This window comes from Brachycentrus maculatus, unplaced genomic scaffold, assembly GCF_059751285.1.
Source record: "Brachycentrus maculatus isolate JH-2025_06_01 unplaced genomic scaffold, ASM5975128v1 h1tg000104l, whole genome shotgun sequence".
Taxonomy (NCBI): Eukaryota; Metazoa; Arthropoda; class Insecta; order Trichoptera; family Brachycentridae; genus Brachycentrus; species Brachycentrus maculatus.
Window position 1 is genome coordinate 645,080 of NW_028280858.1, and position 17,261 is coordinate 662,340.

At 30.9% G+C, this 17,261-nt stretch overlaps 3 protein-coding genes across 3 annotated transcripts; 1 reads left to right on the forward strand and 2 right to left on the reverse strand.

The window, feature by feature from the left end:
* Positions 1-3,299: 3,299 nt before the first annotated feature.
* Rpt5 (26S proteasome regulatory subunit Rpt5) lies at positions 3,300-6,805 on the reverse strand. The gene is made up of 4 exons (XM_088258878.1): positions 6,148-6,805; positions 5,025-5,220; positions 4,060-4,387; positions 3,300-3,678 (listed from the first exon to the last, which is right to left on the reverse strand). The coding sequence occupies exons 1-4, from the start codon at positions 6,700-6,702 to the stop codon at positions 3,471-3,473; spliced, it is 1,287 nt and encodes a 428-aa protein (XP_088115004.1). The 5' UTR covers positions 6,703-6,805; the 3' UTR covers positions 3,300-3,470.
* A 334-nt stretch (positions 6,806-7,139) lies between these two features.
* On the forward strand, positions 7,140-9,742 carry SdhD (succinate dehydrogenase, subunit D). The gene is made up of 4 exons (XM_088258880.1): positions 7,140-7,252; positions 7,445-7,599; positions 8,265-8,434; positions 9,257-9,742. Exons 1-4 carry the CDS (start codon positions 7,207-7,209, stop codon positions 9,453-9,455), a joined length of 570 nt encoding a protein of 189 aa, XP_088115006.1. The 5' UTR covers positions 7,140-7,206; the 3' UTR covers positions 9,456-9,742.
* A 1,593-nt stretch (positions 9,743-11,335) lies between these two features.
* On the reverse strand, positions 11,336-14,205 carry PTPMT1 (protein tyrosine phosphatase, mitochondrial 1). Its single transcript, XM_088258879.1, has 5 exons — positions 14,087-14,205; positions 13,828-13,974; positions 12,634-12,714; positions 12,131-12,373; positions 11,336-11,549 (listed from the first exon to the last, which is right to left on the reverse strand). Exons 1-5 carry the CDS (start codon positions 14,087-14,089, stop codon positions 11,424-11,426), a joined length of 600 nt encoding a protein of 199 aa, XP_088115005.1. The 5' UTR covers positions 14,090-14,205; the 3' UTR covers positions 11,336-11,423.
* Between the last annotated feature and the right edge of the window lie 3,056 nt (positions 14,206-17,261).

Genomic DNA, 17,261 nt, shown 5'->3' on the forward strand with positions numbered 1-17,261 from the left:
CAACTTACGTGTTTTTGTATAAAAGTACATTGCGATACTGGTAGTGCACCATCTGTCAGACAATTTTCCCACCAACTGTTAACTGATATTAGAGCCACATAGTAGGTATATATTTGCAAGTACTTTCAATTCATATTGATGCTTGTTACCTTGTTGTCATTCTTAATGCTTAGTTTTTAATTACCGTAGAACGGGGCTACTTGAACTTTGATGTGTTACTTGAGCTCAGTACAAAAAAAATATTTAAATCTGTATTTGGTCTACAATTATGAATGTATCGTGACTATAAGTATCACCTGTCAGGGAAATAATGAATCATGTCGATACATTCATTATTGTAGACCAAATACAGATCTAAATTTTTTTTTTGTACTGGGCTTAAGTAACACATTAAAGTTCAAGTAGCCCCGTTCTACGGTACATTTCAGATTTATTCAAGTGTATAATTGAATCAAATAAATATTGAATATTAAATTTCTTGTAATATGTACTTTTTTTACACACTAATGTAGTAATGATGCCTTGGAAAAAAGGCTGGCTACGATGGCCAATTTCAGATAATTTCTAATTTGTAAGTTTACTGAGTGTTTACATACTTATTCTGCTGTGTTTTTCTGAGTATCTCATATGAACACAGAGAAATATTTGTTTTCAGGCATTAAAAAGATGTTTTTTATTTTTTTATGTATGATTTTATTGAGTTTATTTATTTAAATATATAGTTTATATAATTATTCATACATGGGCCCATTATTATTCATTTATAAGATATGAATTTTCGACTGACAAATAACAATCTTTAATTGTTATATGCTAGTATTCATTACAAAAAACAATCAACTGCCATACTCAGTTTTTTTTTTAATAATTCAAAAGTTTTCACAAATTATAACCTTAAATGTATAAGCAAGATCAACTCAGAATCATGAAAACACTTTAAATTCTTTATCCTGTGGGCACTTTTTCATACAAAATAGAACAACACGGTGTATGAAGAATAAATATTTTGATTTTTTGCAATGTTTATTGATTTTTAAAAATAAAATTTCATGATATAGCCAGTACATGAAAAATTCATTTTAAGGTTCGTATCTGATTTTATTAAGATAAATAAATTATAAGAAATTTAAAAAAAGAAAATTCAAATATATATGATTTACCGAGCAATGAAAAAACTATTATTGCATTTTTTTTTCAAATGTGAAATATTGGACATTAAGGCTAAAAAAAGAATAAATATACATATATAGTATAAATAAGCAATTACAAATGTGATGAGATAAATAAATAAATATTATATATTTAAATTTGATTATGGATAGCCATTTGGGAAATGCAATAAAAGAGTCAAGTCTTGTGAAAAAATAAAATCCAATTTCTGTACTGTTTTCGTACAAGTGATTCAGATTCAAGCTATACGATTATTTTTACCTTGTCCTAGAATTGTGTAACCAACTGGCCTTTGTGAAAAAGCCCCCTTTAGGTCTCATTGCTTCCTGTATTTTAGTTTAAAGAATAAGATTTCACAACTGCAATGTCAAATAAATTTATTGTTGCATAATTTTTTTAGAACGGTTCTCTTATATTATTCAGCAGGTAATATAATTATAAATCACATAGCCAGATAAAACAAACATTCAAGATTTATTTAAATTTAATTCTGCAAATTTTAAAAAATAAGCTTGGGCTAGACTCAAGCTATTGACAAGAAAATATGTTGTAGTGACAAGAAAATATGTTCACCTTTTGGTCACTAGTCGAAGTGATAAATATGTATATACTATCGAAGTGATAAATATGTATATACTATGTGTAAATGTTAAATTAATGTATGTGTGATATAGTATAGAAAGTAAATTTTTGTAATATGTTTATTCTTGTTTTATTTTTTTCAACAAACCGTATTGTAGATATCAACAATATGCCCATCGCAGTGGATCCCTGCCAGAACTGTTATTCCTAACCTACTACGTATGTACCTGCACTGTTAATTACTCATATCGCTCACTCCTTTCAAGAACGTCATAAATCAAAATTTGTCAATTTTGAGTTATGCATGTTTTCGGAATGCCTAGAAAATGTACTATATCCCAGCAAAAGCGGCATATTTTTAGCTTAATATTTACCCGCTACAGGGCAGAAAGTATTGTTTTTGCATTTTGAAGAAATTATTCATTTTTCCTTTCATGACTGTCATAAGTTAGTTGTGACTGACCCATCGAGCAGGAACATTCTTGTAGATTAGTGCAATAGTGTATTATTTCGGCATAAAACAGTGTTGCGCAAAAGGTAAGACCATTTTTAATTACATATTAGTTTTGTATCAAGAAAATATTATTTTGTTTTGTGTCAGTATTGTAAAGAAAACAAACAGCACCCTGTCTGGTTTATATTGATTTATGACGTTCTTGCACAGTAAAAGCGTGACATAGACTGTACTATTTTAACTTGCGACACTATTGTCAATTAAACATTCTTCCTTTTACAAAGCGGATTTGAAATAATTTGTTTTATGACACTTTTCCAAAGAAAAATGTGCAGTTTATGTAGGAATGTGTCATTATTGTCAGTGAAACTATCTATTTGCAAGTTGTTACAAATTGCAGCATGATGAATTTTATTTTTATGACTTTAATAAGTGACCTTAGGCTAAGCCCCTAAGAAAAAGTTGAGCAATTGAGCAGTCATAAATGATACAGTATAAATGCTACTTCCACACTGGAATATTTCTCCAATTTGCGAGATTCAAACTGCAGAGGTCCATACTAACATGTAACATCTGTAACAGCATTGGATCATTAACTTTTCACTGTCATCCACTGGAACCAATACAGAATAATAGTAATTCTCTTCAAAATGTATGAAAAAAATACTGTCTTCTAACTATTGAATGTGTAAATACATATTTTTTTTGACATCTCATCAAAGATGAAGAAGAATATGGAAGTCTGGGCATTTACAGGGCTGACGACCGTCATAGGCTGGTTTAAGTGATCACTTTACACACATGTAACATTCACCAATTCTACCCATTATTGACAACCACACTTCTCAAATTCTTGGAAGTTCTATATATATATATATATATATATATATATATATATATATATATATATATATAATGTATATGAACCAATTTTTAAACATTGTTCTTGAATCACTAGAACTTCACAAGAGACATCTATTGGTGAGATGAAAAGAAGCTTTTTATTCCTATAATTGGAGGTAATACAGATTTGTGAACAAGTATTTGGACACACTCAAAATGGTGTAATTACATAATATTAAAAAAGTGTATGTACATATATAAAACTGAGCATGCAAGTAATTTATTGGAATGAAATAACCTCAAATTTTTTAAATCGTTATATTTAGTACAAATAATTTTTATATTTCGTAAAACAGAAGGACATAAAATATGTCCTTTTGAGTTTGAATTTTATTTTAATAACCCTCTGAAGCTTACACAGTTAAGCATAATAACTAAGGTTAGCCTTCTTCTTCGCCTGGACTTCCAGTATCGCATCCATGAAGTCTTCATGCGTCACCGCTGTGGCCGACCTCCTGAGAGCGATCATACCCGCCTCCACGCAGACCGCCTTGCACTGGGCCCCGTTGAAGTCATCCGTGGAACGAGACAATTCTTCAAAGTTGACGTCAGGACTGACATTCATTTTTCTAAAAGAAATAATAATATAGAAATCACCAGAATTTTCTTGAATGAATTAATTCCAGTTTAGACTTTTTTTGTGTACAATACAACCGTTTGTAAATCCTTTTTCTATGCAGATAGTAATGGTAAAAAAAAAAAATTGTTAAAATAAAGCGAGTAGTCAAGTTAAAACAGGGAAAAATATAATAATTATTGTAAATTATTATTAAAAAAAACATTTCAACGATTAAAATATTTCAACACAGATGGCATTTGAAATGTAAAACTGACTATCTCCTTTTGTAATTCATAACTAAATTTACACAACAAAATGCAGCGCTGTATATGAGAGGATAAAATAATCTGTTTGATCGATTTTATGTATAATATCGATGTTTATACTTTACCTTGAGTGAATCTGCATAATTCTTGCTCTGGCTTCTTCGTTGGGATGCGGGAATTCAATTTTCCTATCCAGACGACCTGATCGCAGCAGCGCGGGGTCCAAGATGTCCACCCTGTTGGTGGCTGCGATGACCTTGATGTCAGCCGTGGAGCTGAATCCGTCCAACTGGTTCAGCAACTCCAACATGGTCCTCTGCACTTCCCTGTCTCCTGCCTTCTCTGAATCAAACCTCTTGGTTCCAATGGCGTCTAACTCATCAATGAAGATGATAGCTGGGGATTTCTCCTTGGCCAGGGCAAAAGCATCTCGTACAAGTTTTGCGCCGTCACCTTAAAGTTTTAAAGAAAAATCCATTTAAAGGTACGTAATTTTGCATAGTAAGTTTCTCTCTTGCTGTACAATAAAGGACTCTCTGCATGAATCTTTATTTCAGATCGCCAAATGTATTTATCTACTGCTAGCGAGATACAAATGACACATTGAATTACATTAATATTATTGAAAATAGAGATTCATATAATTTCACAAAACCATAAGAACAACATGAAATTAATTGTATTTTTAATGTTATTTAAGGAAAGTTGCGGTGTATTTTTACAAATAAAAACAGATCATTGTTTTGAGTATAAATCGAACCAGTTTCAGTAATGCCTTATCTTCACTTATAAACTTAACTAGTATCTCTGAAGAAAGCAATGCGTTGCTGCATTTTATTTTCTGTAATAAAATTGTTTAATACTTTTTTTATGATATACAACTTTAAATTGCTACAATGTAAAATGCTCACCATGTCACTTATAGTATGAACCCGATACAATTTTTTAAAAATTACATTTAGGTTTTGTACTGACATTGTGGATCTGCATTTTATATAATAAATTTTTAAATTATACTAATTTTGCGATGTAAAATGCAAAAGAAATGTTTGACAACAAATTCTACATACAAAAAAATCTGATGTCTAACCAATGAACATCTGAACAAGTTGAGGTCCAGCCAACTTGAGGAATGAGGACTTAGTCTGCGCAGCACACGCTCGGGCTAAGAGAGTCTTGCCAGTACCGGGAGGACCATACAGGAGTACTCCCTTGGGAGGATGGATCCCCAGGTTAACAAACTTCTCCTTGTGGGTCATCGGCAGTACTACGGCTTCAATCAATTCCTACAACAATGGAAAACATAAAATAGAACTGAGATAGCTAACACATGTCTTCTCAAACTCGCATGTGAATGGTCCACATCACATAACAATAAACAGGAGTTTTCAAATCAAAGGAAATACAGTTGTCAATTTCAGGGACAGAATTGTGAATTTTAAGGTGGAGACTGACCGGAGCATTTCGTTGTAACGTAACACGTTACGATGCGAGCATTCAGGCAGTCAGTGCAGCGAGCCGAGCGCTCCATCCATAGTTTCGGATGCTCGCTGATGCTCGCCACGAGCGATGTTACGTTATGTTACGACAAAATGCTCCGGTCAGTCTCCACTTTTATACAATGCATATACTGAAACCAGTCAATGACAGGTTGTGTTGTGAGTCCAAAAATATTCATATAAATTAAAAAAAAAAAAAAAATATTCTGTGATTTTATTTGTTTCGACTTGTTGACATTTGACAAATTTCAATTTCGTATTTAAAAATAAATTGGCCTTACTTGGAAGGATGTAAAGTAGATGGCAGCCAACATAAGAATTTGGAAGCAGTTTGTTGACTCCATATCCTCCATATAAAGAGCGGATATGGAATAACGAACGAATGAATAGTAAATCATGTATTAGCACAATACTATTATTTATTAACCCTTTTCCGCACCTGATGGTGCATAGAGCACTGCAGCATATAAACACAGTGTTATCTTGGTCGTTAACACATGAAGGAAAGGTGATCAGCCCTCCGCCTCAGGTACCAGTCCAGGGTAATATTGAATAAATGTTAGAGTGAAAAAATCACATATATCGATTTGACCTCCCCCTGGGAATCGAACCCGGGACCTCCAGTACGGTAGCCCAGCGTGCTGACCATTACACTACGGAGGCACAATACGATTACTATATAAAAATAAAGATTTGAAAGGCAATTTTTTGTACCTGAATTTGTTTATCTAAGCCGCCAATATCGGAGTACTGTTCTGTTGGTCTCTCATCTACTTCCATGGCTTTGACTCGGGCGTCGTACTCAGCTGGGAGAGTTTCTAAAATTAAGTACGAGTCTTTGTTGACACCGACAAGATCTCCAGGCTTGAGCTTCTCTGCGTCGACTAAACCGATAACTGGTAAGAAATATGTCTGCCTGGTGGATGTTTTTATAACAGCGCACTTCCCCTTTCGTTGTGAATCGAGATCTACAACCGCGCCGTCTTCTTCCTCCTCTTGCGGGTCCACGTCCAGAAGCTCAATAACATTGGATACGAGATAGGGGAGAGTTTTATTCACTTTGATTTTTTCCGTGTTTTCTTTGATTTTTTCATTCTGTGCTTGGAGTTCGTGTGAGATCCTCATTATATCGCTTTTCATGATTTTGATCTCATTATCCATTAGCCTCGTTCGACTCGTAATTTCATCAGTTGGCATTCTAAGCACTTCTTCTCCCAGAGAATCTTCACCATCCTCCCAAATAGATATATCTTCTAGTGTACCAGCCATTATACGTACTGTTTTTACTATTCAAGTGGATATAAGGAATAAAATTTATTTACGAATAACGATGACAAAGCTTCCACGGACTCCTAGGTTACTTTTAAAAACTAAATTGTCATTATGTTTTGTTACTAGCTTTGTTGTGCAATGCGACAACGTAAGAAAGCTAAATGGATTTATGTAAAAAAAATATATATGGGTAGATACTCTTTTAAAACCTTTAAATACTTAAATATTTATTTAAAAATAACGTAGAGCCTACATTTGAAGTGTACAATTTATTCATTTTACAAAACTAGTTGTACATAAAAACTTTATTTCTGCATATGTACCTACTTTCATGCTTGAGTGGGTTATGTATTTTTTTTGTTATGTTGGTGAAATGTATTTTTTTTTTGTTTCCAACACTTTCGAGTCCGTATGTACATACATATATATTTTTTAATTTGACTGTGGATTTTTGACAGGAGGGGTCGTGCTGGATTTTGAAATAAACGTTTTGACGTTATAATGGCTTTCTCTCTATTTGCCCGAAGTGTTTCATCAAAATTAAATGGTAGTTATTTTTATTTAAATATTTTAATTTATGGTTTATTCGTTTACTGCCAATATTATTACGTAATAAATTCACGTTGAATACAGATTATGTTTACGTCTACCCATTTTCGAATGAAACATATTGTTTTATGTTTTGTGACAACCCTATAATATTAATTGATTTTTAAATTATGTATGCAATCTTTTGCAGGATGTTCGAATAAACTGTTATGTCAAAATGCAGTACGATTATCTTCTTCTATTTTACAAAATGGTCCAACATTTAAATTTGCCCGACCTCTCCAAACCTTTGGAGCAAATATTTTGGAAAAGTCAACTTGCCAGCCAATAACATTGAATAAAATGGTATGTATTAAATAAAACATATTTTATTTTATTTGCAAGAAATGAGTTTTTCACATAGTTTCAAATTATGTATTCTTGACGTAATAAGAGGTTATATTAGAGGTTATATTTTTAGAATTATATTTTAGGGGTAAAAAATATATTGACACACAACCACGTGCTCTTACTTAAATATATATATATATATATATATATATATATATATATATATATATATATATATATATATTTTTTATTTTTATTTATAAATTTTTTAATCAAAGATACATTGTATGTATACATATTATTATTTTTTTTTTACGTGCTACCTCGTTAAGAGAGCAGATTGCTCGTGTTTAGAGAGGGAGTTCGCTTACAGGGTTTGTACATATAAATAAGAAGTAAAAATAAGAAATAATAAATGGTAATCAAACGGGAGTTTGCCTTATATGTTTTTGTAAATCATTTTTGAAAGATTTTAAATTATATATATATATATATATATATATATATATATATATATATATATATATATAAACATGTACATTTAAGGTATTCACTATCGTAGATAAGATTAGAAAATATTAACTTTTTGCCATCGGCTGAGGAATTTTTGTCCTGTGATTTCAAATGGTTTTACCTATACAGTAGGTATACGGTCAATATAAAATATTTGATAATTTCAGCAATATAGCAGTGTAGCACCTAAGTCTGCAGAAGGATCTACCATTACTCTGTGGATTGCCGAGAGAGTAGTATCTGCCGCGTTGATTGCGATAGTTCCTTTGGCCATCGCAATTCCCTGCAAACCACTAGACGTGCTATTGGCTGTGAGCTTAGTAGCACATACATATTGGTAATTTTTTTTTTGTTGATAGATTCTGTATGACATCAATTTTGTTTTCGACATAAGTTTTTACTTTAGTGTCTTGTTGAAATTTGAAACCTAATGTTTCTGAAAGCTGATTTCATGGGGTCTATGACGTCTCCTCCGTCCGCCTCCGTAGTGTAATGGTCAGCACGCTCGGCTACCATTCCGGAGGTCCCGGGTTCAATTCTCAGGGGGGGTCAAATAAATATAAATGATTTTTTTCACTCTAATATATATTCAATATCACCCTGGACTGGCACCTGTAGCGGAGGGTTGATCACCTTTCCTTCATGTGTTAATGATCAAGATAACACTGCGTTTATATGCAGTGCCCTATGCACCATTGGGGTGCGGATAAGGGTTTGAAGAAGGAGAAGATGATGTCTCAGTAATATCACAAATGTCATCATAACACTTGTAAAGATTTGTTTTACATATTCAATACATTTAAAAAAATTATCCCCCATTCGCAAAAAAAACTTATTGGTTATTTTAAAGAGTTCAATTCCCAAATTTGTGTCCATGTGGACGTCCATTCTTTACTCAAATACAGTGGAACCTCTCATAACAATTAATTCGTGAACAATTAATGAGTGAAAAAAATGTGAAAAAGTTACTCCCTTACGAGTGACATTTCGTATAACAACTTACAGAGAAAGGGCTGGTCCCCTTAGACAGTTTTTGGTTTATGAAACCATGAATCTTCAACACAGAAAAACATATAATCAAAACTATGTAAATAATTACTTTTTTATACCAAATTTTCACTTTTGTATGTCAATTAGTTACTCATAAGTTTTGTTACAGGGGTTTCGAGGCTATAGTAAAGGATTATGTTAGAACTCTTATTTTCGGAAATATTGTTCCGAAGGTTGCACACGGCATTCTAGCCATCATCATGATGCTCACACTCGGTGGATTATTCTACTTGATATTTGACGATATTGGCTTCGCAGCGACCATCAGAAGATTATGGGCCATTAAACCAAAGAACCAATCAAATTAATTATCATAATGTCCCTGTGCTGTCATTTACAAGATACATAAATTGTACACTGTTTTATTTACAAACAAACAACGTAATCATTAGTGATATATCTCAATATATAAGATTTTTTTTTTTTTCAAATTTATTTTTACTTCTAAAACAGTTCTAAAAATGCATATATTAAAACTTTAAATCATATTTCACCCATAAATCACCTAACAATAAGTATTTATTATGCTGGTACATAGTGAGCGTAGTATTACCTTAGAATTAATTGGTCTGAGTACTTAAAAACTGTAGAAAAATGTAAATATAATTTAAATTTCTGGTTAAAACAACTTCAAATATAATTCTTCAAAATCAATACATAAATTGAAGTTTACCCTTCACTTTTACTCAGTGCTTACAGCATTCTATACGCATTCATAGTATTAGTAAATAAATTGGCGGTCATTACCATCATGTCTTGAAGGTCTGTCACGTTTTTCTATTACAAATATAACTGCTCATTTTGAAAACAAACTGTATCACAAATTTTTAATAGCGGAGTTTTAGAATTCTTTTGATTTAATAATGTTACCCTTATAAAACTGTTACCGCGCATTGATTATCGATGTGGATAATTTATTTAAAAAATAAAACAAATGAAAAAAATATATATCTTTTTATTCATAAAATTAACAAACATATGTATAATATTTTCTCATAAAAGTATTATAAATTATCATTGGTTCATTTAGACATACTTCTATATGTATTTATGAGTATTAATATGAAATATATTTCTTTACTGATATAAAACATTATTAACTCTCGGGTTGTTTTCTGAGTTAATTTTGTAGAAAATAATAATCTTTTTTTTCTACAGAATTATGAAAACAATGTTTGTTGTATTCATACCTGATTTTTTTTGTTTGCCATAATAGGCGCTTTTAGAACGGAACTGATGTACTTTTTCGTTAGCGTGTTCCCTCTCTCTGTCTCGCATGAAATATTTTTGGCACAGGGTTAGCGCAATGTTGCTGAAAAAAGGTGTGTACATATCATGTACACTCGTATTGCGGACGGTAAAACCGGTACATCAAAAATAAAGAAACTATAAAATATATGCAGCACTCTGCGACTTCATGCAAAAAATAACTTTAAAACAAAAGCCACATAACATACATACTGTACTATTTTTAAAAATGTATATCTTCATTAATGTTTTATTTTTTAAGAAGATTTTTTTTAAAGAACTCTAATACGAAGTGGTTAATTCATACATTTTTTAATGAGTTCACCAAAAGACTAGATTTTTTAATCGACTAAATATAAAATATGCGTGAAATAAAGTAATAATGATTGCGTTAAGTGGAGCTTAACATCAACCAGGATACATATATGTCTTGGTGAACTTACTGTCTTAAACATATTGTCAATGATACCTCATATAATACAATAATGTATTTCTTGGAAATATCAGATTGTAAATATTTAAAGCTTAAATTGAAAACAATTGACTATAGTAGACTCCCTGTTAAGAGAACTAATAAATGTGTCTTTTAATGGGAAAAGTCATAGAAAAATAGATGACATATACTTCATTTTGAAGTATTAAAGCATTTTTGGATGTTTGTTTTTGGAAATTTGTTAGGTAATATGTATATACCTAACCAGGATTAATGTCTAAACTTGACCTAAATAAACCAACTTCAAATTTTGACCATTTCTAACCCATTGACATATTTAAAGGTTACTTTAAAAAAAATCAAATGATTATAAGCTAATTAATGTTTGCAGCAGAAGTTGCATCCAGTTGGGGTTATGTTTCTATAGTTTACAGTGTAAAAGTTTACACTGTCAACTTGACAGATAAGTGATGAAACATGGGAATAAGAATTCGTAAAAACCTCCTATTGGTCATATGCAATATTATTTTACTCATAGTTTGTTTTAATTCTAGTCGGTTAAACCGGAGTCCATATTTGTGATGTTATCTGAGATTCAGTGTCTATTGACGTGGTTTTTATGAAATAAGGATAATGCATCCCATTGTGCCGTATGCAGTAAGATGTGTGGCCTCTTCTCTCTCATGTATTCTACCGTTTGAGTTGGTGTCCAGTTATTTTTCTGTAATAAATATTTGTAATTATTTTCACAGTTAACACTGGTTTTCAAAGACAAAAACAAAAAATTATTAAGGAAAAACATGTATATCTCAAAAGTTTTTTTATGCTGAATTTATTTATTTTTATATTTATTACGGTCTTAGTCCTTTTAACTTAAGGTTTTAATTTTTGTGTATTATGATTTATCATTATTCCAAACCGAGAGGTGAAAAATGAAAGCCTTTATGGTTCATATGAGATACATTATATAAAATGCAAGGAAAAAAATTAATGAAGTTAAATGGAAAATATATTTAAAAATATTATCATGCATAAGTTCACACACATATAATAAATGATTTTTAATTATGAGATGCGGTAAACAAGATTCAAACCAATTTTTCTAAGGATAGTAATCAGATTGTAATATTTATTTGACTTAAATTGTGACTTATCCTTCCATAAATGATGTGCACACTGTTGTTGCCTTACTGCTTACAGACGTCTGGAGCGTGGACGGTTATTAAGGTAATTTGACAGTGATGCCTAGTTTGGATTTCTGGGTTTTGTATGCAAAAATAAAGAGTACATAATTATAATTACCATCATGAGATAGCAACCCACTAAAGTTGCACTTCTTGTCCTCCCCGCCTTGCAGTGAACATATACTGTGCCGTCATTGAACTGTTTTTCATTTGGATCGGAGTTAATGCCAGTTAATTTGGAGTCCTCTGGCAAAAATCTATTGATAAACTTTACCCCTTGTAAAAGTTTTTCTTGATCTGGAGACTCGAATATGTCGGTTGTAGGCAATTGGAGAAATTCTACACCATGTTCTTTCCATAGCTAAAAACATAAAAATCACGCATAACCTATTTTCATTGAAAATATTTTAAAAAATCATTTCGTTAAGGATTTCTTCCTAGCTGAAAATTGTGAAAAAATAGTTTTAAAAAAAAACTATAAGGATATTATAAAAAATGTAAAATTAGTATGAATTGTCATATTTAAAAAAAAAAAAACTAATAAATAAACTAATAAAGTGTATTACGTACGCTATTTATGAATTCTTATAAAAAAATTAAATACCGAGTAACTTGGCTTACCCTTGCATCATTGGAGAATATTTTTAGTTCGTACGATTCATTCATTGATACTACTCCTTTGACATTTTCTTCTTGTGTTAGCTAAGAAAAATAAAAAAGAAATTAGCTTTAAATATTGAAATATACATTTCTCTTAGTAATTAAAATTTTCTCTTATAAATAAAAATATTTACTTAATGATGCATCTTTCATCTTTTGATGTTTTATTTTTATATTGTGTAGGTGTACATGCCATATGACATTTGAAGGGTTGCATACTCCATCTCAAGGTTTAGAATAAATAAATATGTCCGTTTTTTTCAAATTGTTGTCATCAGATATCCGGACAATATCTGATGAAAACAAAATATTAACAAATAAATAATGTGTGATGTTTTGACACTAAATAGCTTCTTTATACTGACAAAATAATTTCAACACTTATAAATGGTTTTTGTCAATATTTTTAAGTATTAACAATTTTTTGTGTGTGACCCTGAATGAGATAATAGTGTGTGGGCTTGAAAATCTCCTGAAGCAAAATTGGAGTTAGCTGTTTTTTTTGTTTGTTTTTTTTTGTTTGTTTTCTTTACTTGTAAGTAAAAAACATAAAATAATTAAGAATTCTGAAGTTACATATTTTTAGTGTAATCTAATAAATATTCAAAGAGGAAAATCTTGAATTTGAATTCCATTTTTAAAAAAAAATACATTTGCATATTTCTTTAATAAAAAAGTGTACTTTGCAATGTAGCTTTATGGTTGATGTAGTTTTTGAGTCACATTTTTTCATATTCCTGAAGGTACCCACCTACATAGAAAGAAGTTGGATGCCCAATTTAAAACCTAGTAAGGGAGTATTTTTTTACTAATCAGGTTTCTTTTCAAAAATTGTCACAAATTCAATTCGTCACCCAATTTTGAGTAATTATGTTCTTTTAAATGCAAAAATATAGAGTACATTATAAACAACTATGTAAGTAAATCAGTTTTGTGTTTTTGATGATATTTCTACTGTAAAATTAAGGGGTTACATTCTGGAAAGTTTTCTTAGATATTGTTTTGATAGTAAATTAATTATATTGATAAAATTCAATTTATCACATTAAGGGTCTGCACACCAGTAGTGAGTAATTTCAACTTAGCTCTAAATCCCGGCAAAAAGGTAAAGCATGGTTGACAACTAACAAAATATTATCATCAAACAAATAATACCTGAGCACTCATTCCTCTGAATGGCAAAGCTCCCAGTATGATAGATTCATCTATCCGATCAAACCATCTTCTACTCGTCATTTTTTCCATAAAAACATTGTAAACAAGCGTTGGATAGAATGTGACACGCGCAAACATTTGAGTAACCTGTTAAAGAATGAAAATTTAGTGAAAAGTGTATCCAATTTAGGAAGTAAAAAACAAACAAAAACGTGGCCGCACGAGCGCTTCTTCGAATTATAAATTTACTAATGCTTACCATTGTGAAAGTAAGGTATGTCGGTAAAATAACTGGTTTTCTTCAAAATCTCGAGTGGAGGGGAATATGCAAATTACAATTTCATACACTCGACGTCAACTTGACGTAGATTTTTCATTATCTATGCATAGACGAACCATAATGAATCATAATCTATACAGGAAAATAAGCCGCGTACGTCAGTTTCCCGAATTCAGAATTTAGTATTTTCACTCAGGAGGAATATTGGATATAACCGCATTAAAATATACTCTGCATATAGAACGTTTAATTTATACTGTTTATTTTTGTATTTATAAATAATATAGAAATTATACTTTCATAACAGTACTTCGGTACCTAACTGATATGTTTTGTTATAATTTATTAATAGTTTGTAATTTTATATGTTACAGATATTTATCATTTTATTTATTATTTTGACATTAATGGTACCTTGTTTTTTTTTATACAATCTGTTTTTTTTGAAGATTCCTTGTGGATTGGTACAATGTATATATTGGAAAACTAACATTAAAAGATATAAATTCCCAAAAAACAAATTTGAAAAATTGTCTTTTAAAAACTAATCTAAAAAAATATGGACTGGAATTGGGTGAAAAGATAATGTGTTTCCTTACTAAATAGTGTAGAAATATTAACTTTCTATTTGTTAAAAACAAATATTCATTTCTTTTCTTTTCGGTATCATTGACTTCCTAGCGATCGATAACTGGTTTCAAAAAGCCAAAGTCGTTAGAAAAAAAATCGTGCCCTAGGTCTATTTCATAAAAGGGTTAACGATTAGTTTTTAAGATGATAATTATTTTTTTAATCCTTGTTTTGCCACGCGTTCCTAATTTTCATTGTGCCACAATAATTTGCACCAATAATAAAAACCAACCATTAATATGACGATTTTGAAACAAATGAAAACGTGAAACAAATGAATTTTTCCAAATTTCTACTTGTCGTTAGAAGTTTCATTAAACATTACGCAACGGGTTGCGTTTATATTAATTTAAAGCACATGTAAATATATTAAGCACACAGCGACTGTAAAAATTATAATTTAAAATGGATGAGGGTAGGTGAGGATCTGGCAATCTTTTTTAAAAGAACTTTTCATTACAAGGTCCAACTTTTACAATGAATACTAAATATGAGTTTAAAATAAAGCGTAAAATGACATTTTCCCGCATACTTTGTTTCATCAAGCTGCCGGCGATCTGTATGTAGATAAATAATTATACTAGTTACGTTTGTTAATGGTTGGTGATCATGAAATGATTACACTGAGAAAAATGATATGACCATGAATTAAAAATATCCGTGATATCAATCTACAAGTATAATGATACTTCCAGTCTGATGTATCAGTTCCTTGTTGGGAAAATATAGTTGTTGAAGAGCATAAAAGTATACTGTACCATGAAATTAAATTTAGTTTATCCAACAATTTTCACGGGCGTGATTTTTGAACACAAATAATTTTGATGTTGGAACACAAAAAGCCAAAATATTTTTGGCAAAAACATGTACTAATATTTATATCAAAACTCATAAAACCAACCATTTATAGCATTTTTTAAAATGCTTGTACTAATAAAATATAAAAATTAATTTTGGAGTAAACACCTGAGTATAAAATAAATGTTATTGTTTTAGAGTCGTGAATACTAAGAACAACTATTTTTATTTGAATTTAATGAGTAAGGTGATATGGACATGTGGAGCGAATGGGTAACGAGAGAATGACTAAGAAAACATATTTGGCGAATGTGAACGAGAGAACAGAACGAGAACGGCCGAAAAAGTTAGTAACTCAGTAAACGGTTACCATAACTAACATTTTGTCAAATGTTTCAATGTCAAAAAAAACTTACAGTATAGTTTAGCATTACAGCGGTATTTTTTTTAAATTACTGCAATCTTAAGAATTGTATCTGCTTATTAAAAATTAGGAAGGTTGAACAACTGCACATTGCATATTGTTATATTATATTAGTCAGTAGGTACATAAGTAAGCATAGTTACAAAATAGTATTCTTATAAGGCAGTGGTTCTTAACCGTGTTGGAGGTATCAAAACCCACCAATTTCATATGCGCGTTTACCGAACCCTTAATTGAAAAATAATATATGATTTTTTCAAATTCAAAACGGGTATGTTTTGTCCTCCGAACCCGGGAGACTGACTCACCGAACCCCATACTAACGTTATAAGGGATATATTTAATACTGATTATGTTGAAAATTCTGTCCGCCTACGTAGTGTAATGGTCAGCACGCTCGGCTACCGTTCTGGAGGGCCCAGGTTCGATTCCCAAGGGGGGTAAAATAAATATAAGTGATTTTTTCACTGTCATATTTATTCAATATTACCCTGGTCTGGTACCTGAAGCGGAGGGCTGATCACCTTTCCTTCATGTGTAAACGATCAAGATAACACTGCGTTTATATGACGCAGTGCCCTATGCACCATTGAGGTGCGGATAAGGGTTTTATTTTTTTATTATGTTGAAATTTAATAGTATTGTAAAATTGTATATTTTAATAAAGCATTATTCATAGGATTGAAAATTTACCGAAATATAAACAAAAATACGTTTCATAAAATGTGGCCATTCTGCAATCGATCGCTTGACCATTAACTCTTTATTTTTAGATTTCTCTAATCGCTCGCGGACCCCCATTTGAGCATCCCTTCCGCAAGTAGAATTGCTGTCAGAGCAATGTGAGTAGTTTGGGACAGTTTAGTAGTTTGTTATACTTTTAACTCGATACTCGCGTTCTTTAGCCCTTATTCTTAAGTTATAATTTATGTTTGCAATCTGCGATAGTAATGACTTATTTTTAAACGTTGTAAAACCAGTTTTATAAAACGATCAGCTTCGTTTCAAAATGCGACGGTTGAAAATGAAAACATTCATATAAGTGCAGGAACTTAAAAATAAAATAAAAAAGGCATTTATCAATCAATCTACTGGTTTAAAAATTGCCCTTTTTGTATTTATTATTAGATAGTTTTATTTTTTAACTCGATCTTTTCAAGGAATATGGCGCGAAATACTATAATTTTTATCGTGTGTGCGTTATTTATAGACTTCAGTATATCTGCTAAAATTTTAGGAATTTTTCCAACAGAAACTAGGAGTCATTATGCCATGTATGGAACATTAATGAAAGCTTTGTCT